The 27,978-nt window shown below is 36.2% G+C and overlaps 1 protein-coding gene across 1 annotated transcript in view; it reads left to right on the top strand.

Annotated features, from left to right (window-relative positions):
• Positions 1-8,092: 8,092 nt before the first annotated feature.
• SAMTOR (S-adenosylmethionine sensor upstream of mTORC1) overlaps positions 8,093-27,978 on the top strand; it is an 85,939-nt gene continuing 66,053 nt past the window's right edge. The window contains exons 1-2 of the mRNA XM_082472361.1: positions 8,093-13,092; positions 27,684-27,825. Of these exons, the coding sequence (XP_082328487.1) occupies positions 12,477-13,092; positions 27,684-27,825 (758 nt within the window). The 5' untranslated portion in view covers positions 8,093-12,476. The remainder of the gene's footprint in view (positions 13,093-27,683; positions 27,826-27,978) is intronic.

Raw genomic sequence — 27,978 nt, 5'->3', positions numbered from 1 at the left:
CCAGTCTGTTTACTTCTTCTCCATTTCATATATTAGAATATGGTGACCCCATTGCTCATAAGTTTTTACAGGAGGGAGAGAGATTGAGCCAGTTCAGGTATCTACTTCTGTTTCAATCAACTATGGCTGGAGAGTGGGTTGTCACTGAATAAATATGGTTTCTGGAAGCCCATTCCTGTGGATCAGTAGCTGAGCTCATAGAAGATAATATTTTTAGAAGTTAAGCAGGCAACCCTCAAATCATCAAGACATGGGAGGATTTTTTTTTTTGAATATGGAAGTAACATGATCAAACCCAACATTTAAAAAGATAACTCTGGCAGCAATATAAAGAATACATAGATACAGAGACAAACTAGATTCAGAAAGGTAAGTCGAGTTAGGAAACCACTAAGAAAAATGCCAAGCAAAAAAATAAAACGAACTCGGTTTGGAACAGCAGTAGTAGCAATGGAAAGTCGTGGATGGATATCAGACACATTTCAGAGGTTGGATGGACCAGACTTTAATATAAGCAGTGAGGAAAGGTGAAAAAGGACCAGACTTTAATATAAGCAGTGAGAAATGGTGAAAAAGAAAAGATTACTCCAAGATTTCTAGCTTGGGCAACAGGGTAAATATGATTGCTGATAACTGAGACATGGAAAACAAACAAAACAGACAAAAAAAACCCACCAAGGTTTGAGGGGCAATATCGAGACTGAAGAGTTACAGTAAATCCAATGACAGATCCAAAGCTCAAGAAAGAGTTGAAAAATCAGTATTTAAGAGACACAAAGGCAATAGTTGAAATGTTAGGATTGCATGAGATCATTCAGGAAGATCATGTAAAGTGAGAAAAGATAGTAACTCCCTTGGGAAACTCCATCAGAAGAGATGGAACTAGGAGAAAAGTAAAGAGCAGTCAGAGACGTTAGGGAAGAATAAGAGATAACTGTGTCTTAGAAGCCAAGAAAGAGCTTTACAGGAAAAAAAAAAAAAGATCAACGATATCAAATTCCGCTGGAAGGAAATATGGGCTGAGAGCTGAAAAGAGGCTAACGTATTTGGCAATCACATGATTGCTAACCTTTCTCACAGCAATTTCAGTAGAGTGGTGGGGGTGGAAGCCAGAATGCAGTGGTTTGAGAAGTGACTGAGAGAAGAGGAAGTGGAGGCAGTGCCTATGACCTGCTCTTTCCAAAAGTCGCCTATAAACTAGAATATATACCAGCATAGAATGATTTATTCTATTAAAACTTATTTTTTTCACTATTTTGGATTGAACTAAAACTAAATCATTGACAAAGCTCCAAATGAACCATGGACTCCTTACTCCCAAATATCTAGAGATCACTTTATCTTTAAATAAATTAATTCTGTGGCCTCTTAGAGAGGTAGATAAAATGATACTATATCTCGTCTTTATTTTTACTGTTTTTCATGCCATGGTCTTTAATGATTTCTCCCATCATCATTCCTTTTTACTCATTCTCAGCTCTCAGACACATGACCTTTTTGCCAATCTCATTAAAGCTTGTGCTCATTTTCTCAAGTTTCCTATCAATCCGGGTAATTTCTTCCTACACAAAACCCAGTCTCTTATTAACTGGCTCATTACCTTGAGTTAAAAGTTTAGAAACTTCAAACTGAAATCGCTGCAGTGTCCTGAAAAGAAACTGCTTTTGAAGATGCTGACACATCTGTAAGCCAAGACATTTTTTAGATTGAATTCATTGTTTTACAGCTCCAATTTATTCCTTGTCAGGTTCCTATTTTCACCAGTTTTCCTTCCTCACTGTAATGGTACATTTATTACTCTCCAGGTCATAACAGTTGCAAACATCTGGAGTAGTAGAGGACAAAAATCAGTTAATGTGTTGATCACAGCTCTGCCTGTGTTGATAGAGCTAATGTGGTTCAGAAAATGTATACTATTAATGTTCCTCTAGTTCTCTCTCCAGTTGAAGACAACTAGGTTAATAAACATTTCTCATTTATTTGCATACTAACTAGTTTTATCTCTTTGCATTTTTTTGGCTTACCTCACTGATGCTGAACATTCTAAAAAACCGTTGCTACTTTGGATCAGTGAGAAAGACCAAGAGACATGAAGTGAAAAAAAAAAAGGTTGAAAAAAATGTAATAAAATAAATGATCCAAACTCATTATACCTAATGAGTAGTTAAAAATCTTCTTTGGTAGTACAGGTAAACGTCTCCTCAAATAGATTTTTTTACAAAGCATCTATGATAAGTTCAAGACATACATCACTTCAAGCAGAATAACGTCTCCTAAAAAGAACTAAGATGCCCCAGTATTCAGCTGCTCTTTCTATCAAACATTTATTTAGTACATATTTCATGGTGGTCACTGTGATATAGAGATATGGGCCTTGGTTTGTGTTTTCGAGAACCATATCGTGGGTTGAGGAGAAAGAATATACTATCCATAGGAAAGCAAATAATAATATAAGACAGTATATTTTCAGTGACAAATGAATTTTACAGATTATAAGAGCTGTCAGATTCCATATTGGTATTAGCATACCGATATGGAATAATTTAGAAAAGATTTCATGAAGGAAGTGCTCCTTGTGCTGGATCTTGGAGGAAGTATAAGATGTAGGCTAGCAAAAAGGTATGGGGAAGACATTATAGGCAGAGGACCCAACTTAAACAATGATCCAGAGGAGATGTAGAATTGCTGAAGAATCAGGCCTGAAGGCCTGCAAGTGTCTTTTGTGCTCTGGAGGAAGTTAGCCACAATGAATAAAGTCTAACTACCCTGAGCCTATCATCATGCTGTGAGAAGCCCCACCTACCCATGTGGAGAGGTCACATAGAGACCTGAGGGCACTGGCCCTGAGCTCCCAGCTGAAACAGACAGCACCAGTATGTCAGAAACATGAGTGAGGCCACCTTGGAAGTGGGTTTTCTAGGAGTAATTGAGCTACTTACCGGATACCATTGCTCAGCCCTGCCTAAATTTTGGAATTTTGAGCAAATAAATGATTGATACTATTTTAAATCATTAAATTTTGGAATGAATCACTGCCTCTTTTCTTGATATGGGTTAAAATTATAACAAGCAAAATTTATCTGTGAAGATCTCTTGCTTCAGTATTATTCACTTTCCCAACTTTGTCTTCTCTACCACGTAGCATAAATCTTTATCCTCAAAATCCATATCATATGATGACTGGTTAATTTATTTTTAAAAAAGATCAAAATCTTCCTTCTTTTTTTTTTTTTAACATCTTTATTGGAGTATAATTGCTTTACAATGGTGTGTTAGTTTCTGCTTTATAACAAAGTGAGTCAGCTATACATATACATATATCCCCATATTCCCTCCCTCTTGTATCTCCCTCCCACCCTCCCTATCCCACCCCTCTATGTAGTCTCAAAGCACCAAGCTGATCTCCCTGTGCTATGTGGCTGCTTCCCACTAGCTATCTATTTTACATTTGGTAGTGTGTATATGTCCATGCCACTAGGGGCAGGACAGGAATAAAGATGCAGACGTAGAGAATGGACCTGAAGACACGGGGAGGGGGAAGGGTAAGCTGGGATGAAGTGAGAGAGTGGCATGGACAAAATGTTCCTTCTAATGTTATTTATCTTTTAACAAAGGAAGATAGGAATATCTTTTTATTTATTTATTTATTTTTGGCTGCATTGGGTCTTCATTGCTGCATGCGGGCATTCTCTAGAGCGAGCAGGGGCTACTCTTCGTGTGGCGCACGGGCTTCTCATTGCAGTGGCTTTTCTTGTTGCAGAGCACAGGCTCTAGGTGCGTGGGCTTCAGTAGTTGTGGCGTGCAGGCTCAGTAGTTGTGGCTCGCAGGCTTAGTTGCTCCACGGCATGTGGGATCTTCCCGGACCAGGGCTCAAACCTGTGTGCCCTGCATTGGCAGGCGGATTCTAACCACTGAGTCACCAGGGAAGTCCCAGATAAGAATATCTTTAAGATGCGAGTGCTGAAAAGGATGTAGGGTGGGAATGTAATGAAAAAGAAAGAAAAGGAAAAGTATAAAATCACCATATAAAAGCCCCAAACATCCAATTTAAGCTATATTGCTTCAGGTTATCTAGATCACAATTTTTCTTTGCTTGATTTCTCTACTTAAAAGTGTATGTCACTTCCATAGGTTTTTTTTTTTCAGTTGAGAAAAGTTAATTACTAACTATGATTGCTTTATAAACCTCATATGTCAATTTATTATAGGCTAAAATCAACTTGACAGATAAATATTTTTAAATAATCAACAGACAAAAGATTTTCCCCATCTCATGCTTTTTCTAAAACATGTAAAGTGAACCAAAGAGTAAAACAAAAATGTATTATACTTCTCTTCAACTGGTCTGCCACTAGTTCTCTTTAACTAGTCTGATACTTTAATGGCAATTTTCTTTTTCCATTTAAGAAAACATATCCTCCTAAAATTAAGTAGCACATATTTCAATTCAACACAAAAATCCAGTCTCTATCACTATCGACTTTTGGGAATTAAACCAAATTAAGAATTTAAAACTTTGTCTATCGCTTTCTATTTTAAAGTTATGGACACTGTTAAGAGATATAGTCAAGAATTATTTGATATCTCTCTTTCACTTTTATATATCTTCTCATTTAACAGATATGCTAAGTCCTTGCTATTTTTACACTAAATTTATCTAGGTAGCAAAATAAATAACTAGTTTGTATCAAATTTCCACTTACTTTATTTTATAAATAGTACATAAATAAGAATTCCACTGGGGGCTTCCCTGGTGGCGCAGTGGTTGAGAATCTGCCTGCCAGTGCAGGAGACACGGGTTCGAGCCCTGGTCTGGGAGGATCCCACATGCCGTGGAGCAACTGGGCCCGTGAGCCACAATTGCTGAGCCTGCGCGTCTGGAGCCTGTGCCCCGCAACGGGAGGGGCCGCGATAGTGAGAGGCCCGCGCACCGCGATGAAGACTGGCCCCCGCTTGCCACAACTAGAGAAAGCCCTCGCACAGAAACGAAGACCCAACACAGCCAAAAATAAATAAATAAATTAATTAAAAAAAAAAAAAAAAAAAAGAATTCCACTGGTTTGCATTCTCTTACTAGTAACTGCTAACTTCATGAAAGTATAGACAATCTCTCTCTCTTTTTTTTTTTTTTTTTTGCCACTGAAGCCACAATACCTAGCAGAATGTCTGGCATATAATAGGGCTGAATATATTACTTTTAACAGATTTATTGAGGTACAGTTAATATACAACCAAGAACATGCATTTAAAGTGTACAGTGTGACAAATTTTTACATCTGTACAGACTCATAAGACTATCACCAAATTCAGGAAAATAAACATATCCATTGCCCTCAAAAGTTTCCTCATGCTTCTTTGTAATCCCTCCTATCATGACTACTGACCCACTTTCTGTCACTATAGATTAGCTTTCATTTTCCAGAGTTCTATGTAAGTGAAATAATAAAGTATGGTTTGTTTTCTGTCTAGCTTCTTTTACTCAGCTTAATTATTTTGAGATTAATTTTTGTTGTGTGAATCAATAATTTATTTCTTTTTATTGCTGACTAGTATTCTGTTGTATGGCTAAACCACAGTTTGTTTATCCATGCATCTGCTGAGGGACATTTAGGTTGTTTCATTTGGGGCTGTTATACATAAAGCTGCTGTGAACATTCATGTATGTCTTTATATAGATATACACTTTGATTTCTCTTGGGTAAATACTTAGGAGTGGTATGGCTGGATCATATGGTAGGTGTATTTTTAGTTTTTTAAGAGTGTCAAACCGTTTTCCAAAGTAGTCGCACCATTTAACATTTGCACCTGCATTGTGTGAGAATTCTCCTTTCTCTATGTTCAAGGCAATACTTGGTATGGCCAGACTTTTAAATTTTAGTCATTAGCACTGATGTGTAGTGGTATCTCATTGTGATTTTAATTTGCTTGCCCCTAATGACTAATGATATTGAACACTTTTTCACGCACTTTTTGCCAACTATTTGCCCAACCCAAGGTCATAAGGATTTTCATCTAAAAGTTTTACAGTGTTAGGTTTTATATTTAGGTCTGTGTTCTATTTGGAGTTTAATTTTATATATGGCATTAAGCAGGGACTGAAGAACATTGTTTTGCATATGGATGTCCAATTTTTCCAGCAACATTTGTCAAAAACACTATCCTTTCTCCACCAATAAGCTTTGCAACTTTGTGGAAAAACCAGTTGTCTATACATGTGTGGGTCTATTTCTGAATGTTCTCTCCTGTTTCACTGATCTATTTGTTTCTTTTTATGCCACTGCCACACTGTCTTGATTATTGTGGCCATATTGAGATCTCCAACTTTGTTCTTCATTTTCAAAATTGCTTTGAATCTTCTGAGTTTTTTTTTTTTTTCCACATGAACTTTAGAATCAGCTTGTCAAGTTCTACAAAAAGGCTTGCTTGGATTTTGATTGGGATTACCCTGAATCTTTACATCAATTTAGGGAGAATCGACATCCTAACAACATTGAGTCTTCTGACCCATGGCTGAATACATTTTTAAGGGATAAAAGAAGAATTGTTGAAGTTCAGTTTTAGAATAAAGAATTTTCAGAAGCTCTAGGTAAATTAGAAATATCATGTTTATTAAAATATGGGAGGAAATTTTGATTTGGCTTTTCAAAAAACATTCTAATTATACTTTTAAAATTTGGGGGCGTTAACGGTCAACTTTAGGAAATGTATTGCAATTGCTTCATTCTTTGACATATAACACCTTGTAATTTCAGAACTAATACGAGATCTTTGGAGCATGCTCTATGCTCTACCTTTAGAAAAAGAAAAAGGAAATGGTGATTTGGTGACAAACTATTAAAATCTAAAGGGAGACTGATGAACATTCAATAAAAGAAAGTCTAGATATAGCTTCCTGCATCCAGGCAATTTCACTTTTTCAGGCCCCTTGAAAACAAATAATACCTATCACATTCATTTGCTTTTGTAATTTTTTAACTTTTCAAAACACTTTCAGTTCACGATTTTCTTTTATTCATACAACTTTGTGAAGTAAGAATGACAAGTCGCCGTCATTGGCAGCTGAGGAAATTGAGGAACTCAGCATATAACAGATCACCAAAAGTCACAGTGAGAGCTAGTGAAAACTGCTTTCAGGTCACCTAATTCTCTTCTGAGATGTTTCTTCACTAGACACTTCTGTGCAAAAAATAGAACTCACTCTAGCTGTTCGAATAGAAAAGGCATTTATTAAAGGATGTTAGGTGTCCCCCTAATCTCCAGAAGGACCAGTGAGGCAGACTTGCAGACTACCCAGTCCAGATCAACACCTAAGTCAGACCCAGTGACTAATGTGCTAGGTCAGACCTCACTAACTCTGTTTTTTGGCTTAAAGGGCAAATGTTGGACACTAGAAGACAGGATCTCGGTCACTATGATCCTAAAGGACCCACACCAGCACAGTCTCCCTCAACGAACCAAAAGGTTCCCTGTAGCTTCTGCTTCATTGTTCTGCCCTTTTCTGAACAGACAGGTCACTCCAGAGAATATGATTAGCAGAGTCCAGTCACTTATTTGAGCCTACATTCATAAAGGGGGAAATTCCCCAAACATAAAAATGAAATTTAAAAGGCAGTGAGTAGCCTCAACATGGCAAGGTACATGTCACAAAGCATTCTTAAAATCAGTTGAGTCACCGAATGACAGTGGTTTGGGGGTTGACAGGGATCTTTTAAATTGCCAGTATTTTCCAAATTTTAAGCCATGACTCATTAGAACACCATAAAAATCAATGTAGTGTGCTCCATAGTTTTAAAAATTAAAATAGAATTGAAAATACCACCATGGATTGCACTTAGGGAAGGTAAGTACCGTCTGGTGAAACTTTTGTCCTAATTGTATATGCGTGTCTACATGTCTATATATATGTATATGTACAATATATATGTATTCATACATATGTATAATATATATTTATATTTGTATATATATAGTGCATATATATATATATATGTGTGTGTGTGTGTGTGTATATATATATATATATATATATATATATATATATATATATATATATATATATATATACATTTTACATTGGGGCTTGAGATGTACATCCCAAGCCCCAATGTAAAATGTATCTTTTACTGTGAGTCGTGGTGAATATAAAAAATTGAAAAATGCTAGTCTAATCCAATCTCTTCATTTTACATTTAAAGGAGAAAAAATAAGGCTTAGAGAAATCAAGTACCTTGCTCTGGCGGTTAGCATAAAGCTGGAATCAAGATACAGAAAATCTCTCAGTCCTACTCTGCATTATAAGGACATTATCTATCACCTAGAAGAATACTTCCCATTTCCTATGTAGATCCTCTCCTACATTAGCCTTGTTGTGGTAATTAAATGTATTTCATAATTAGTAAATCACAAAAATATTGTAAATTTTATAGTTGCATTTGGAGTGAGGCAGTAGTTAATTGTTACCACTTGCTGTAGTTAATACTAGTCTTAACACCATTCTGCATATTAACTATGGAAAGACAGCTAACCTCTGTTATTTTAAAGATTTTTATGTTGGCAGATATGTTAAGAATTGCAGGTGACACATTGTACTAGTAACTATAAACAAATTTTTAAAGAAAATAATTTTATTTTCAATAAATAGAAGGAATTTTAAAGTTGTAATCTGCCATACTGAATGAAAACATATCAATGAAAATATTTCTTTTCTTGCTAGTTCTCTGCTATGTTTGTTTCTATCCAAACATTAAATACATATTCCAAAAAAAGTTTCTATGATTTGAAATAAAATTTGAAAAACAAAAGCTTTTCAACAGTTTCTCTAAATGTGCCCAATTAATGATACATCTACACTTTAAAAATTTGAATTACTAGAAACAAAGTACTTAAACTTCATGGATATTTTTATATTAATGGGTAAGAGTTATACAAATAATATATAAATATTTTAAAAAATAATATAGATTTTACTTTTCTGGTCCTCATTTTAACTGAATTTCTAAAAATTCTATTTCTAAATAGCCATGAGCCAAAGATTTAGCCAGCTTGCAATATCTCTATCTTCAATAATAAAGAGGTTCATCAAGTCTTTTTGCACTATTGTACACCACTGTGTATTTTATAAACAGAAATTTAATATAAATACTTCTATTACACATTAAAACCTAATTGCTTTTAAGATTTTGATGATAAAGAGGGTCAAAGAGGAGTAAAAAATACCAATGATTAATGCTTTAGATAATCAAAGAACCCCAATTTCCATTGTGTAGGCTTCTTCCTCCTACAGGAAAACTCAATAAATGTAGCAACGAAAAGTACACTTTTGCAAAGTGCACCCAGAATCTTTCTATTTGCTAACTCAGCGCCACCACCCAGATTTTGATATGGATTCTACAAGTTTACTTTTCATCACCAGTTAATATGTTTTCAACTCATACTGAAAATAGAATGCACTTTATTTTTACATGTTGACTCTTCTCGTTGCCTGTGGGAACTTGTTTTCCTTACAAAGAATATAGTTGCAAACAAAGAAGACACGGTATTTTTCTTGCCAAGGATATTTTCCTATACTGAGTGGTTCTTTGACATAGGAAGCTTACTATGACATACCAAATGTGCATGGGAAAGGGTGCAAAAGTCCATCAGGTAAGGTAAAGAATGAGGATGAGAAATTTAGTTATCAGGGCTTTAGTTTAGTGCAGTCGTTAGAAATGTCTCTTCCTCCCAGACTGTTTCGTCCCGTTCAGTGAATACTGTTTTATTCTAACATCCCTTTTCCCAACAGCCATTTAAAATAATGAGAAAAAAATTTTAAAGATATTTACAGTAAATGAAATTCTGTCACACATAGAGAGGGTAGGGGGAAGATGCTGATATTTTCCTGAGCATAGGATATGCTCTTTGAATATGGCACTAAACCTACTTTCTGCAGTGAATTCTTCTTACCAGCAATTGGGACAATTATTTTACTTAAATGGAAAATCTTGTTACCATTCTTCTGCTACCTTAACAGCCAGAAAGCTTTTCCCAATATTACTAATCACCCTGGAGGAAGATTATAAACTCCTTTTTATACTGTGGTCTATGGCTGGTTGCCATAGCCCTCCAAAGAAAATTCAGTATTGATGTATCTCAGGACATGTTGGCCTTTGCCCTATGTGAATTCATTCAAATTTAGAATAAAATCTAGCTGTTTAGTTTCTAATCTTGAGTTGCTTCTCGAGAAAGTATGAAATCAAAAATCAAATTAAAAATGTGGAGCTCTTCAATTTGCTTGAAAAATGACAACTAGATAGTCTTAAATAAGTTCCTTTTACTTGCTCTTATATTAGTATTTAGTGTTAAAAATTATGCCAACCAGAATAGCCAGTTAAGAAACAGCAGAAAATTCCCACATGTTTCTTAAAAATAGAGACCTTTAAAAAAAATCTCATTAATGACTTTGTAAATTGTACTACCTATAGTTGGTAAGGGTGCAATCAAATAGACACTCACAGTTACTTCTGGAGGTGACATAAACTACTACCACTTTTCAGAAAAGACAATTTGACAATATACATAAAAAACCTTAACATGTTTGATCCTTTGATTCAGGAATTCAACTTTTCGAAATTTAGTCTAGTGAAATGTATAATTAAAGAAATGGACAAGCATTTGTGTACAAGGGTGTTCATCAAAGCATTACTTGGAATACAAAAAAACTGGAAAAAAACCTAAATATACAATAGCTGGGAATTGGTTACTAAAACAATAGGCTATTCATATAACAGATTATCACATAGCCATAAGAAATATCTCATTTGAAATAAGTATGTACAAGCAAAGGAAAAAAAAATCACTGTTATCTTTCAATGCTGGGTTTCCAGGTGACTTTTACTTTTTTTCCACCAGCTTTATTGAGATGTAATTGACACATAACATTGTGTAAGTTTAAATTTAAGGCATCCAATTGACTTGAAACTTTTATAAACTGCAAAATGATTACCACCATAGTATTAGCTACCACCTCCATCCCATCACATAGTTACCACTTCTTTTTTTGTGACGCAAACATTTAAGATCTACTCTCTTAGCACTTTTACTTTCTTTACTCCTTTCTGTATTTTCCAGGTGTTCTTCAGTGTAATCTTTACTTTTTAAAAGGACTTTAAAATTCATATGCTAGTAGTCGCATGGAGGGAAAAAATTTTTTTAACTACAATTCAGTACAAATGAAATTTAATGTTCTCTTTACTATGATTATAACTTCCAAATATTTGCACCTCTTTCTGCCTCCGATAAATATTAAAATATGTAAGAGCCAAACGAGGTTATGTCTTTTCAAGCTCCCTTTTTTCCCAAATGAAATCCCCCCAAATAAGACCCCATATTCTCATGAGGCATATCCTCATTTTATTAGGCATGTCCATGTAATTTCTCCTCATAATTACAATTAGTTCTTATGAAGTTTATCTTGTGTTTCATCTGCTTCTTCTCTGTGCGGGTAGGGACATAATCTTCCATCTTAAATTTCACCGGTCTTCTCCCTTCACTTCCTCCCTCTTGCTCCTCCTATGTTCTGGAGAGTGTATGCTACGTTCTTCAGGGTCTTCTTTATTCAGAAGGTGCCATACAAAACGGTTACATAACGCAGGCTTCATTCATACTTATAAAATTACTGATCAGATAGTTATTGCAACAATTTCCAAACAACATCACGTAACCGACAACTGCAGTGCGGTTGGTGGAGTGCGGGGGCTACAACCTAACACAATTCATTAAGGGCTCTCAGCTGGTTGACTCTCTGACACTCCAGCTGTCTCAGTACCACTTTCGAAGCTAATGCGGAGTCCCTCTCTCTCGCTCTCTCTCTCTCTGGAAAGCAGCGTTCCACCTTTCTGGGGCAGAAGTCAGTAACCATATTCCCCATAAGCTTCCCATGAGAAGACAGAAGAGGAGGGAGGTAGAACAGGTTGCCAAACCCACTTAGGCGTTCGCATAGATTAACCTACCAATTAAAAGGCGGGAGGTCACCCAAGCCAACTTTAAAAGCGCTCAGAGTTCTGACGCAAATTAGACCAAGGCAGGCGTTCTCTGGCACCCGGGCCACCACAAAAGTTCTTGAGGGCATCTGTTGTGGATTCCCCATCTTTTCTTTCCCCTCTTCCATCTTATATTGTTTTAATTGGCCCGCTCCTCTCCCCAAGTTCTGTGTTTTTCGCTCAGCACTAGCACTAGAGGCATTAACCATTGTTGGCCTGTGAATTAAGCCAGTACTTGGCAGCCAGACCTCTCCTTGCGCCCACCAAAGCATCCACGCCTGGGTCCCCTAAAGTGTAAAATTCTAGTGCTGCCAAGTCACCTCTAAAGCGCTTCTCAGGCCTACGCAGCTAAAGGGAACCTACAACCGACAAGGTGCAGCGGGGGCTCAGGTAGAGGACCCTGGCTGCAACACACCAGAATATAACTCGCAAAGGGGGGAAGAGCTAGAAGACGAAAGAATGCTGGGCGGTAGAAAGATGCCCAACCTAAGCAAGCTCAGACGCGCAAGCGCGTGGCTCACGGCGCGTCTCCGTGGCCTCACCACAGCGCCTGCGCACAGGATCCCCGGAGCGGCGGGGAGAGGAGAGGAGCAGTCGGGCCTGGCGCTCCTACCGCCTCAGCAACTCCAGCCTGCAAGCTCCGCCTCCTTCAGCTGCTCGCCTTCCCAAACAAGCGGGTGCGTCCCTGGCGCTCTCCGTCCATTGGCCCTTGGCCTTTTCCGTTTCCGCCCAGCCCTCCAGAGTCCACCAATCAGCTTGTGCGTTTGGGTAAGTGGCCACCTCCTAGGCCGTCGCTCCAGATCCTCTGCCTCCTCCCGCTGCTGCCTCCGCTGCTGCCTCCTCCTTCCCCACCTCCTCCGTCAGGCGGGTGGCTGCGGGGTCCTGAGGGGCGGCGGCGGCGGCGGCGGCAGCGATATGGAGCCGGGGGCCGGCGGCCGAAGCGCTGCTCGCGGGCACGGGGCCAGGCCCCCGAGCATTCCGCCGCCCAGGGAGCAGGAGCGGAAGCTGGAGCAGGAGAAGCTCTCCGGGGTGGTAAAGAGCGTCCACCGGCGGCTCCGCAAGAAGTACCGGGAAGGTAAACAGCGAGCTGAGCGGGGGGAAGGGGAGGCCTCGTCGCCCCCAGCCCCTTGTCAACCGCTCCCCTCCCCCCAAGGGGCCACCATTACAACCTGAAGGAGCTGCACGTCAGCCCCTGCTAGGGCCGCTCTCCCAGGTCCGGACGCCCCCTTCTCGGTCGAGTACTCGGTTGGCGTCAGGCGTGCTCCTCCCGCCCCCTTTTCTTCGAGGGCCCTTCAGGAGAGTTCCAGGCCTGTGGAGGAGCCGAGTGCCCACCTCCCCCATCCCCTGTCCCCAGCCGGGGTGCTGAGATTGTTGTCACCACACACACAAGCACGTAGATCCTCACACAGGAGGTGGAGGTCGCTCGCTGCGAGAGACATGAAGCTAAAACACGAAGGCAGGTAGAATCCATTCGAGAAAGACGAACTGAAAGAAGCCCGAGTTACCCTTCGCTGCCTCGCGCCTGATCAGCCTGTTTGATTTGCTGCCCCGTCGGACCCCCTTCTAGTACCTAATTCCTGCGGCTATAGCCCGGGCCGGAGCTTCCTCGCATTGGCTTACAGGGCTGCGAAGTCAGCAGGCCTTAGAGCTGACTAGACTTCACCTTGTTAAAAGGGGGAGGGGTTCCATCCTTGCCACCCCCCCCCCCCATTCTTCAAATGCTGCATCTTAGGGTTTACTTAGGCGGGAGAGGAAGAGATGTGGGGCAGGTTCTCAAAATACTGTTTAGATTTGACTAATCCGTAACTACCAAGCCTCCTAAGGATACAGATCCCAGTGAAGCCGACCGTCGCTGGGAACCCTTCTTATGGAAGATCTTGAGCAAAGGAAGAAGCCATAGTAGCTTTTACTTGGGCCTGAGGAAGGTTTATAGTTGGGATCTACAGTTATCCTTGGTATTTTAAAATATAGGCTCTTTTACAGAGGTATTTTATAAGAAACTAACAGTGAAAATTCCCAGTTTTTTCATGTGCTCAGGAGACATTTCTTCTAAAGATCAAAACGAGGGATAACTTTCTTCTTCTGTCTTTAGCTTAATTGCAAACAAAAGTCAGCAGTCTTATACTTAGTTAAGTTAGGATTAGAAGCAAAATTATGACAGTGAAGGAACAGATAGGTAAGATCATGTTACTTTCGAGTTACAAACACTTTTCAATTACTCTGGAAGATTAAAACTAAGTGTCTTTTGTTCTCTTGAGTGTAGGTGATGTGTTTCATTTTTCAAACTTTAAATTCAGAGTTTTTTCCCCTTGGCAACTCAAGCCTCGATTTTTTAAATAGCTGCTTAAATAGTCGTCCTCAAAGCTAACCTATAGTTATTGTTTAATAGGTAGCAATAGAAAGAGGCTTATCGGGCATACTGAGATGTTGAAATTTGTTTTTTAAAAGAATGCTTTAAACCCCAACCCACAATTTATTCAATAAAATGAGTAGTTACCATAGCAATCGTTGCATCATTCTTGATATTCAGAGAGTGCACTTACATAATGGCATTCAGTGTAGGTTCTTGTGTTGGTTGGAGAAATGAGCAAATAAACGGACACACTTTATCATGCTATTTTGTATAAACTTAAGCAAGTACATCTTTTTAAAGAAAAATGGGTAACATATAATTCAATTTCCATTTTTACCTTTTTATAATTATTATTCATTATTAACTTATTCATAAATGAATAGATTGCACTTAATATACTACTAATGTGTCATCATGTCTTCAAGAGCTGTTTATATTTGCTTAGTTCTCACATGTTGAAACATGTCTTTAAGCCTGAATATTAACCAAGGGAACACTTGTTTATAATGAGAATTAGTATTTGGAAGTTATGAGAGCTAGAATAGATACATGTAGTGCATAAGTGAATGATCTAGTGTGCTTTAGGACAAGTAAAGCCCTGGCAGTCTGTAAACTTATGAATGAGACTGTTCTTTAGGCGTTTTAATGCCCTGAATTCCACCAATGATCTAGACTTCTCTAGGCTTTACTCTAATGATATACAAAGCCCCATCAGTGAACTAGCAAAGTAAAAGATCCTTAAGAGCATGCCCTTTCTACCTTTATTTCTGACCTGTAGGTCAAATCTTAGTTGTGATTTGACAAAAATCCATGAAAAAGCCATCTATGAAAAAGTCTGATTATGCACATAATAATACCAAAGAAGTAATTTTTAGTGCTTTCCTTTGAGGTCTTAGTATCGTTATAATATTTGCAAAGTCATCTCTGGTTATAAAATAATAATATAAATGGTGCTTAGGTTCTAGGTCAGGTTACAAAGGCCTATTTGATCAGTAACATGCCTGCACTGTAACACCAATAACTATGGAAACTTTACTCCTTTTATAACAATATTTCTATCAGAAAATGCAGTGAAAATTCCAGCTTAGAATCTTGGAATGTTAAACTAGAAGGAACTTCAGCATTTATCAGTGATTCCCAAACATGGATAAACAGTAGACTCATATGGGTGCCTTTTAGAAAATTACTCCATTCCACCTCAGATGTACAGTTTCAGAATCCCTATCTGGTGCTTGGAAATTGGTCAGCCAGATTTTGGACTGATAATCTAAACTACTTCCTTCCTTTTTACACATGAGTGAGCTGCATCCTAAAAATAGTAAAATAACTTGCTTGAAGTTTGGATAGTTTATCATTGGCACAGAACATATTTTATGGGAATAATGTGTTTTTCTTTCCAATTCAAAGCCTAATGGTGTCTCCAAATGTTGGAGTGGGAGGGAAAATGGGAAGCAGGAAGTAGCCCTAGAATTTGTGTTGGGTAAGAGGATGTAAACTGATGGGAATGGGGCAATCCCTGGGATAGGTATGGTTCGCTGAGTTAGGGCTATGTGAGGTGTGGGTTTCTTAGGGAGTTATGGCAAAGAAGGAAATAAGTTGGGGTAGAATAAAGAAGGAGGCAAAACATTCACTGGATAGTAAAGACAGGAGTGAGACCTGGATAATGAGTGTAGGGTCGGATAATATAGTTTTCCCTTTCCGTATCTCTGGTAGTGGAATTGAACATGAAGCAGGAATAAGATTGAAAATAAGATTTTTCTGATGTGGTATAAAAAGGTTTCTCTCCATCATTCCCAGTCCATTTGTCCAAACTGATGCTTGTTGTGGCAGTGAGCAGGCTTGGGGTAGGGGGTAGTGGATAGGATTGTAAAGACTAGCAGGTAAGTTTAATGCACTCTTTTACCACTTTTCCCCTCTCTGCTCCATTTTACTGCCTGTCCTGTGTCACCACTTAGAGATCCTTTCCCTATTTGTATAAGAGTAAAGTGAGAACTGGAGATAAACGTCAGTGCTCCAGGCAGTGCTGATATCTGAAGTAGTTACCAGAAGGAAATGGTAGGGAAATGTTTAGCAATGGTGATGAGAAGGGGTGTTTCTGGTATCAGCCATTTATAGATAAGGGACAGTCTTTTAGACTGAGTTTATATAAATGGAAATATGCTTGTAGATGTAGGTGTTTTCTGTCTTTGCTATACAGAATTTTCAAAATAATGGCCTTGATATAAGCCAAAAATATTTTAAAATATATCATAGGATTGGAAACAGCTTTTAAATAAGAAACAGCTAGTTTTTCTTTCCAAACAGGGAGTTTGGAACAGGGAGTCATTGTTTAATCAAATCTGCCTGATAAGTACATATCTAATTGAGAACTGAAGTAGAGCCGTGTGTATTTTCAGTTGACTTTGTATGATTTTTTCCATAATCCTAGTCACATAATCTTATTCCTGTAATGATTGTTATTATGCTTGGCATCTCTTTTTAAATTGAAAGTATCCGTGTAAAAACTACAAGAAAATGTAAAGGCTACAGCTGTTAGGAATAAAAGTATGATCCCCATTCCATTTAGTTTTGATTTTTTAACTTATCTTGTGAATGTCTTTACTTCAGCAATTTTCATCAACTTAATTAAGTCTCTGAATTTACTTATTCTATATGCCAAAACAGGTTAAACAAGTTTGTCACATAAACCCGTGTAGGTTATCAATCAGACAAAAATAAAAATGCACGTTAACCTGTTAACAGTGATATTCTCAAAGTCATGGTTTAATGGGAGATCTTTATTATACTTTTCTACATTTAAAAAAGTCAATCTTATTAGTAGCAATGATAATATTATAAAAGTAGTTAGAGTAAGTAAAACAGATTACTGATACTGAAACAGAAAAGGAGAACACAGAGTAGGTTGGTTCTGTAGACTAAGTCTGGAAAACACTGTGTTACAAAGGTTAACAGCTGTGAGCAGCATTTTAAGAGTCAACTACTAAATAGCCTAGTTTAGATGTTTAATTCTTATTTATTATTGAAATTATTCTTCCTTGTTTGAGACAAAGGGTGAGCTAGAATAGCAGTTTAGGATAAGCTGAAAAATACATTTGTGATTGAGTTTTCTTTAGCATACATCTAAAACGAGAATTGTAGGGGGGAAGGAAAAAAACCTTTGAATTAGAAATAATTTTAAACTAAAACCAAAAGGTCTAAAAATGAAAGAATAAATGTATCGTTAGAGTTTTTCCTGAAACAAAGTTTTGAAATTGTTTTTAAAATTAGGATAACAGACTATGTGTTTTTAATTGAAATTTTCTAATTTTTTTTCCTTCGGTGGCTTTCAAAACTGTTTCAAAATACAGACCAACTCCATGACCCCAAGACACTTTTCACAGGTTCTCCTTGTTTTACTTTTTTATCAAGTGAAGTTTTACTCTTTTTTCCTTACGTGGTCTTTTCTGATTCTGATATAGAATCTGAAAGTGCTGTTTTTTGTGGTAGAATCTTTGCTCAATCAACAAAATAGGTGAAAAATGTCCACAGAAATGCTTGTTAACTTTGCCCTAGGAGAGTTTGAACTGCCATTCTAGCAGGGGAAAAAAAATGAAAAGAGTTTAATAATTAGTAACACTAAAAGATAAAGGGAACATTGATAAACAGTCAGCTCAGTGAGGTACACATAGTATATTAACTATTTGATTTTGTTATTTCTAGTCATCTTTGTATCTTTTTAGGAACTTTTTGTATTTCAAAAGATACGGTAAAACTAAAAAGTATTGGTATAGATCCTTTGATTGTTTTGTGGGAAAAAATATAACAACAAATGCAGTGGATATTAGCCTTGATTCCACATCAGTATCATCTCTGGAACTTTGTGGAACACAGGCATCTGTATTATTTAAAAGCTCCATAGATTATACAGTGGACAAAAGTGTTGAGGAACACCTAGCTAAAGTACTATAGATTGGAGTAGGAAGGAATCTAGAAGAAAGTAGATCAGCTAGGAGACTCTTACACTAATCTATTTTTTAAAGGTGAATAATAGCATAAATAACAGTGGTGATCATGAAAATAGAGAAAGATAAGTCAAATAGTCAAACATAAGTCAAGGTCAGAGTGAGCAGTTTTAGTGAAAGTAAAGGGGAAAAGAGTCAATGATGATGCCAAGATTTCTTGCCTGGAAAAATATAAATAGCCATTTCCATCCAGTTTGGAAATGTCTGTGTTGAGGTGGGAGCAGGGAGAAAAGAGTAGACAGGCAGGTTGGCTTGTCATAGGGATAGTGGTAATGATTTAGTTTGGAAGGTATCCCTTGGAAGTGAAGGATTGGAAACTCTCTCTTGAAGTTACAGCTTTGAGGGCAGATGAATGACCCAGTGGAGTGATGATAATGTATAACTGAGGACAGATCCTTGGAAGATACCAGTAGTGTCCAATTTTACATAAGTACTGCCCATTCTACCATATGCTCCCATGGCACAATTGCCTTGCTTTTATCATAGTTATCACTTACCAGTTCACTTGTCTTTTTCACTGAATTTAGTTACTTGAGTAGGACTCTGCCTTTTATCTTTGTATCCCTAGTACCTAGCACCTTGCCTTGTAGATTTAAGGCGCACACACACAAAAGAAAAGCTGATATACATATTTCCTTATAGTTTGAGTCTAATCTTTTTGTATTCAGAACTTTTACATTTTAACTTTGGATACAAATTTTTTGTAATGAATTTATGGTCATATCTTTTTAAGTGAGTATGTTAGATTAACCTTTTGAAAATGGTCCAAATTATCATTATTAGTATCATTCCATTTTTTTATTAAAAAAACTGTAAATGGTGGCAAATATAGATTAAAAAAAGTTTTTGTTTTCAGAAAATGAGAACTAATAAGGATATTGTGTGTGGTATAATGTGTCTTTGTGTGTGTTGGTATTAAGATGATAATTTTGTGTATGTGTATATATATTATATACTCTAACTTCACACACAAAATTTTGCAACCCCAATATCAATTGCCTAAATTTTGGAGGTGAAATTTGTACTAGTTGTAAAATCCAAACATCTGAGAACCACTGATCTAAACTGTACTAATTTATTGTGCTTTAAGTGTCGATATATTGATGCTCATTGCAAGGGTTATTTTAGAACCCCTTGCCTTTAGAGAGACATCTGAGTATCCCCTATTCTCATTTATACAGAAATTGCTCTACTTATATAGAAATTCCTATTCCCATTTATATAAAAATTTAAGTCCCAGAAGTTTCTCCATAAGTTCTTTGCTTACACTAAACAAGAGATCTGTGTGGTGGTACACATTTCGGTAAAGTTGTTTCACAGGGGAATAACAGATACTGATGCCATTGATTCTAACTTTTCTTGATTCTTTTCTATCTCTTGTACAGGATGTGTTCAAAGTTTTACATTTCAATTAACTGTTTTTATCATAAATATGTTTATAATAAGAGAGTGCTCCATGCACAGAAGATGCACCATGGGCCAAACTGTGTTTATAAATGTGAACTTTTATCTATGCAGTGTTTTGTTTTTTAATTAAATTTGACTCTTCAGTTTGCCCCAAGTCTCAATTGCTCTGTGTATTATTTCACCAGACTTTTGAGTTTACAGTCTTGCCATAGACGCATGGCTTTAAGCCATGGCTGCACAGTGGATTCATTTGGGGAGCAGTGAAATAAACGACCAGTTCCCACTTCAGACCAATTAAATGAAACTTCTAGGTGATTCCAGTGTGCAGCCAGAGTTGAAATCACTGCCAGAAATCTGACAAATAATGCAGTTGCAGAGACTAAATAACTGCATTTGACTGACAAAAGACCATTTGTTTGTGGCTAGTAGAGTCAGTGTACTTTGCTTTAGTGCAAAGCTTTGCTCATATCCATGAAAGTTCATAAATTAAAAACTCATAAAGAGAGGCAAGGTGGTATAGCGGTTATGAGCATGGACTTTGGCCCTTGACTGCCAGGTTTGATGTGTACCCTTGAGAAGGTTACTTAATCTCTCTATACTTCAATTTCCTTATCTGTAAAGTAAAATATCTGCCTCAATGGGTTGGTATTAGAATTAAATGAATTAATATTTGTAAAGTACTTAAAACAGTATCTGGTACATAGGAAGCATTACTTGTGTTAAATACATAATTTTAAAAATAAAACGTGTATTTGTAGCTACCACCTGGATGCATTAAGGGCATTGAAGATTGAATGGTTTCTGGAATTTCTATCTAGACTGTTCTATAGTGTCTTTCTTCAGTATTAGGATGGTTGTAGTGTTTTTTCTTTTCTTTTCTTTTTTTTCTTGACCCCCTTTGCTTTTTGTATTTCTAACTTTTTATGTGAAAGGTCCAACCTTTTTAGCACATTAGAATACTAGGTTTTTCCCCTTAACAGAGAAATGACTAGTCGCAACACGTTAGGTGTAAGATGCAGGTTTGCAGGTGGTTCGTTTGTTTGATTCTCAGGAGCTGCTTCAACACCAAACATCTTGGATGTTTTTGTCCCACCTCTATGTGTGTCACTATATCAGATGCTCAAGAATACTGAGAAAGCTGGTCTGTGTGTGGTTTAACTATGTTCGTGAGACAATCTTGTCCTGATCACTTTGTTTTAATGTCTTGGAATGGCTGCTGAACTTGTTTCCACTTGGTCATGAGTTTCTCTGCTTACTTCATATTAGAGAAAATGACCTTTAAATGTTCTTTGAACTTGAATTTGGTAATCTGGTCATCTATTTGGTAATATACCTAAGTAAAAGTGAAAATTTTCTGAATTTCTAAAAGTTTAAGACTTGTTTGTGATACTCAAGGTAACTCCTTGTTTTTGTTTTCAGAGTATTTGATGACCCTCAAATTTAATGAAATATAGTTTTTATTTTGAAACTTATGCTGTGTTCACAGCACGTCATATTTTAAAATGAAATTTATTGAGGTACAGTTTATATACAATAAACTACACACAGTTAAAGTATATAATTCACTGGGTTTGGCAGATGTATACACCTTATACATCTTTTACCACAATCAAGACACAGAACATTTCTGTTGCCCCCCAAATTTCCTCGTGCTCCTTTGTGTCATTCTCTTACTCTACTCTTGGTCCCACTGATCTCTTGTCCCTGTAGATATGTTTTCATATTTTAGAATTTTATATACATGGAATCATGTAATACCTTCTCCATTGCATTGTACGCCATTTAAGGACCACAAGAGTGCAATGTTAATCTTTGGTATCGTGACTCACAAGGCTAAACTGACAAGAATGACATGCTATCCTTATCTTAAATTGGCCTCAGATTTACACTTGCTAAATGTCTTATCTTCTGTGCTTTATATTCTGTCTTTTTATACTGAGAATTAGAATAGAGTTATTGAAAAAATAATATTATTTCTAATGTACTTCTAAACATCAAATGGTCCCAGCATGTAAAAATGCATGAAACTTAGCACCTCTTATTCATTTTATTCATTTACAAGTAATTCTTTATCTATGTAATGTGTTACCAATAATTTCTTCTTAATCTTATAGATTTTCCAAAAAGACCCATGTACTATAATCAAAGAATTTAATAGATGTGATTGCATTTCCACTTGCAAGTTTGTTTTTTTTGACGATAATGTGAAGTGAAAAAAAAATGATAAATTAGCTTAAAACAGTGGAGAGTCTTCAGAAAATTGACTTTGAACCTATTGGTTTCCTAAACGTCTTGTAACTAATATTTTGAGAACACTGTTTGAAGTATTCAAATTTTACTGCTTATTCATCACTATTATCTACTGACAGTTATGAACTGTAATTTGAATTTTACTCTAGCAACTATTTAATTTGTAATTTTTGGTGTTTCTTATAATTTTTGAGCACGGTGAAAATTTAAATATTTTCTCCCCCATTAATGGGGCACCATGATTAACTTCTATAGCTTATATAAGTTATAAATCAAAAGTAGTCTTTGCCTTTCAGTTTATACTTTCTAATGGAAAAAATCACACCTGGTTTTAATAGAAAACTCTCTATATAAACAAGTGACAGAGTACTATAAGGATGGCAAATGCATATAGGGGGGAATTGTAAGATGATCAAATGGGAGGCAGGTGAATCCTCTTGAAGAATATGGGAATTCAGTTATGTTTTGAAGGAAGGAAATTTGCTATACCAGATGGCATTAGAGAGGTTAATTCAAAAAGGAAGAATAGTATGCATTCTAAAGAGACAGTTTAGAGATTCCATTGGTTCACCTGAGTTTGGACCTGTAATACAGCTGTTCTTGAGCAACAATAAATAACTCCTTAACTTATTATACTTGGTTCTTACAAAGACAGCTGCAGTCAAAGTAATAATATCTTAACTAATCACAAAATTCTTAAAAATGGAACTCTTTTTTTTTTTTAACAGCTCTATGACGTATTTATTTTATAACTGGAAGTTTGTACCCTTTGACCCCCTTCACCTATTTTGCCCACTCCCCTACCCTCTGCCTTTGGCAACTACCATCTGTTCTCTGTATCTATGAGCTTGCTGTTTGGTTTTCCTTTTTGCCTTCTTAGATTTCATAGAACTTTGTCTTTTTAATCAACTAGTGAATGTGCTATTTTTTCCTAGTTATTGTCTTTTCATAGGAAGTAACATATTTATTCTTCAGTTGTTGCATATGTTTGTGAAGGTGAGTTTAGTCAATAATTATGGTATTATCCTGACAGTAGGACCATGCTTCAGAATAATTTGGTTCATTCGATTTCCATACTGAATTTGGTTTGGCAACTTTAAGTTGACATCACTTGTGTTTTGAATTATTAATTAATTTTTTAATTAGTGTTTTTAAAAATTTAAATGTAAAGAGAATATAATGAATAGAAGTCATGTTAATGTGAACTTCATTCTAGAATTTTATGAGACTATCAGGTGACTTTATCTTTAAGACCTGGAAGAGCTTTAAGTTGATCTTAAAACGATGTATTTGAACAAATGAATACTGATTTCTTCTCTAGATTTATTATTTTAGTCTGACTATAAAATGTTTATTAACTATTAATTTCAAGTTAGGCTGCAGGACATATATATATTTAATTGTGCTTTCTAAATATAATTTTTTAATTACCCAGATTTCTCTGTGTTAGGGCAAAGTCAAATGTATGCATTAATTAGAGGTTTTCCTCTCCTCTCCATTCCCTTCTCTTCCCTTCCCTTCCCCCCTCCCCCCTTTTCTCTCTCTCTCTCTCTCTCTTTAACTAAGATACATTCGTATTTTTATAGGATGCCTGTAAGAAATAAGTAAGAAAATAGATTATTAATCACAATGATTTTGAGTCATCACAAATACCAATATATAGAAATCATTATAAAGCTAATTATTAATTCATTGAGACCTCCGATTGATTGAACTTTAATACTTAAGCATTTCTTGTTCTGTTGAGTAGATTTTTGATGCAGACCTCAGGAAGTTCTTAGTTCTTGATTTACCTTTCGATAATGAAAAAGTATTTCCTTTTAAATAAGACAGTCTTTTAAATATTGGGTGACCTAATAACTAAAATATAACAACAACCAAAAAATCCTCAGAATTGAGTTTTAACATATTTTTTTACATATGCAGTTTGACCAAGTTAGCAGCAGAGTTTTGAATTTGTATACTGGGCACTGGTGAACTTTAACTTTTTTTGACTTTTAGAACCCAAATCATAAATTATTTTGAAAATACAGTGATTAAAAGGTAAATAGCATTATTTTGAATACTGTAAAAACAAATAATGGGCTGTTATGAAGAAAACCTGAATTTTCCCATTCTGTTTTTAATAAATTTATTTATTTTAAAAATAACCTTTCAAGGGTATTCTGGAAAGTGGAATTTCTGAACGCTAACTATATTTTTTGTTCAACTTTGTAACCACCAGACATGTAACATAGTATATACCTAGTAGTTGGGGTTTGATACTTTTTGTTGAATAAATACATGATTTAAAAGTTCTGGGTCCAGAGTGGCTTACATGGACCATAGTGAATATGTCAGGTTCATATCTCTATTAGAGCAGATACCACATTTTAATACATCTTCTCCCCTTCCTTTGATGCCAGTGCTTGCTCGTTAACTTTATTATTCTCTGTAGTGTTTGACCTAGAGTATTTTTTCAGCAAATCTGTTGAAGGAATGAAAAGTATGTACAATTGCATTTAGTTTCAATTATATATTAAGTGTACTGACTTTATTAATCACATTAATCTCAGTATCAGCATATTTAGAGAGTCTGGAGACTCTTAAATGTTAGTGAAAACATTAAATTGAAGTTTGCAATCAGTTTGATAGGCTTACAGACAAAATGTGAATCCTTCCTCAAAACTTTAGTAGAGCAGATAGTAAGCCTTAAAACTACATAAAAAATTGAAGTATTTAAAGAGAATTTAGTTAAATTTAGTTTAGAATTTAGTTTAATTCTAAATTTAGTTTAGAATTTAGTTAAATAGTTAAAATAGTTAAAGAGAATTTTGAGTGTGAGAAACTAGAGGTCATCTAAAAAGCTGAAGGGCAGTAGGTTTCCATATATATATAAACTCATCTTTGTATCTCATAACTAGTAGAATAATTCTAGAGTAAATTGAGTTTCACAGTATACATGTCATAGTAAGGACTCTGAGAATTTATAGTAGATGCCTTTGGCGGCTCACATAGCATACCATTGGTCCTGGGGTGTGGTGGACAAACACTGTGAGCCCAGAGGCACTCGCCTCGACAGAGTCCCATTTTAAATGTGTTGCTTTCTTTTCTACTTTTCACCTTTTTCCAACACTGATGGAGCCCACTGAGGGCATCCCCTTTTTCAGTGCCTAAGTGTAGACTAGAGGTACAGGTTGTTAACAACCTTCAGTTAACGGGGGATAGTAACTGATAGATAAATGGTCCAGCCTCCCATCCTTTCGGTATACAATTCCAGAGGCTTTCTGTATGCGTTTGTGTTGCCCACAGGAGCAGCCTCAATAATGCACCCTTGTATTAGCATTTTCTCCTCCCTTAACTTGTTCTCCCACTCCCTCACTCCTGTTTCATAGGGTTCCCTCCTAAATAGACTACTTGAACCCAGGTCCTTGTCGTAAGTTGTACCTTCTGTAGAATCTAAACTAAGAAGTCTTAAAAAAAGGAAATCTGTTTAAGTATGTTAAACATAGCTTTTCCCAAACCTATTTTTTAAAAAAATTTTATTGCATTTTTATTTATTTATTTTATTTATTTATTTTTATATTTATTTTTGGCTGTGTTGGGTCTTCGTTTCTGTGCGAGGGCTTTCTCTAGTTGCGGCAAGTGGGGGCCACTCTTAATCGCGGTGCGCGGGCCTCTCACTATCGCGGCCTCTCTTGTTGCGGAGCACAGGCTCCAGACGCGCAGGCTCAGTAGTTGTGGCTCACGGGCCTAGTTGCTCCGCGGCATGTGGGATCCTCCCAGACCAGGGCTCGAGCCCGTGTCCCCTGCATCGGCAGGCAGATTCTCAGCCACTGCACCACCAGGGAAGCCCTTCCCAAACGTATTTGATCATAGAACTTTTGTTTGAATGACTTCTATTACCAGAAAATATAGTAAATTTATGTATTTATAATATGTACATTACATAAGACAGTGAAACTTACATATTCAAACAATGGACCTTTTAGAGTTGATGATATCCATCTCAGAAAAAAGATAAAGCACCTTTAAAATAATACCGTACCTTAATGAATCATTTGACATCAAGTCTGATGAGTAAAGTCAGGAATAGTCTTATGAACATCATAGGTTTATTGAAGTATCATTAATCAAAATATTTGTTTCAAAGACTTTACTTCCTGTAGTCCTACTTAGATACTTGATAAATAACTACATCTGAAAGATGTTACCAAAACTGAGGGGTTTTCCTTTGAGAATGTAGAAAAATTTGTTTGCCTGCTTGTTTTCAGTGGACAGTTATTGCCAACCTGCTGTATAACAAATTGAGAGCCCTGTCACTACACAAATATTAGTGATTAATGAAAATATTATTGTATAAGAACATAACAATGAAAAAAGAGAAAGCTTTTCATCCTTTTGGGGTTTAAAGTCAATATTCAGACCAAGGCTGAGACTGATACATATTTCATCTTAACTGAGCAATGTGTGTGTGAGGGCATGTTTGTACCCTTACTGCTCTTTCTGGTATTGGTCAAACTAGAAGGCTAATAGTTTGGTTTTCAACTCAGTACGTGCTGGGCTAAGTGCTTAAAATAACCAGTAAAGTTTTTCAAATTTTGAATAGATAAGTGTTGTTAACTTTGAACTATTATAATTCCTTTTCTGTTAAAAAAAACCCAACTCTTAAATACCGGAATCTAATTGTCTCACCTGGGGAAAGAACTTGACTATAATTGCCATCCCCAAATTTGGTTGTTGTGTTTATGTTTTTAAGTTTATTCTGTCACTAAACAATTGCCTATATTTGAACATGTGGCAAGAGAACCTAAAGTATGTCTAAGAACATTGATTGAAGCCAACTTGATAATTTTTGTTTACTCTTTTACCTTTACAATTATGTAAATATTATTTATTTGGCTGTGGCATATTCATACCTTTCTTTATCAGAACTCACATTGATTTTTCAAATTAAATATGATGACTGATCTAATTTAAAAAGAAAAAAGGTAGTAGCTGGAAGTAATGCTGTGGCCAGATAATGTAGTCAGCTTATAATTTTTATTCATCTTATAAAGACTCAAAACTTTGGAGAGGTTTCCAAGGTAATTTCTCTAGCAATGTTTTTGCACTAGGATTATAATTTTTTAAGTGTATGCCTACAGCAAGTCCAAGTGTATCAATACACAGCCATTTAACTTGCATGCTAATTTATGTTGCCATCTCACCTATCAACCCCTTTTAATATAGAAAACTGATAAATTTGTAGAGATCCAAGAAAATAACATACAAGAAGAAGGATTAAGTGGCTTCTCTGTTGCTGCAAGGTCATATTGCCCAATGGTAGCAGGACAATTAATGTTTGAATGCCCAGCCATACTTGTCCCCTACCAGGATGTTTTTGGTTTATAAATTGATAACTTGTATATGTCTACTTATATTTATTAGTTTTATTCAGCTTCACAAATCCATCTGTTTAAAATGGTAAAATTTATTTGGTTATCAAATCATCATGGTTAAAATGATGAATCTATTTGCATAAAGGAACTTCGAAAATTATGAAGTTAAACTTCATGGAATTTTACTTCATGAGTTTGCTTTTATTCATGTTTAAATAATTGTAGATTATGCTGAAGCTTTTAAGAGCCTGACGTATTTTAAGTCAACTTAATTTATTTTTTTCCTTGTTTTTAGTGGGAGATTTTGATAAGATCTGGCGAGAACATTGTGAGGATGAGGAAACACTTTGTGAATATGCTGTTGCAATGAAAAATTTGGCAGATAATCATTGGGCAAAAACTTGTGAGGGCGAAGGTCGTATTGAATGGTGTTGTAGGTGAGTGTTTTTATGAACTAACATTTTTGGTTTCTAATGTATTATTTAAATTCTTAAGTCTAAATAATGCCGTATATGATTCATTGTACCAAAATAGAAATGTTTTAAAACAGATGATGTCTTTTAAATAGCTTCTCCCCATTGCCTCACTTT

The sequence above is a fragment of the Balaenoptera physalus genome (genome assembly GCF_965194825.1).
Source record: "Balaenoptera physalus genome assembly, chromosome: 8".
Lineage (NCBI taxonomy): Eukaryota > Metazoa > Chordata > Mammalia > Artiodactyla > Balaenopteridae > Balaenoptera > Balaenoptera physalus.
The sequence above is the reverse complement of the archived record's forward strand: the minus strand, read 5'-3'. Positions and strand labels throughout refer to the sequence as shown.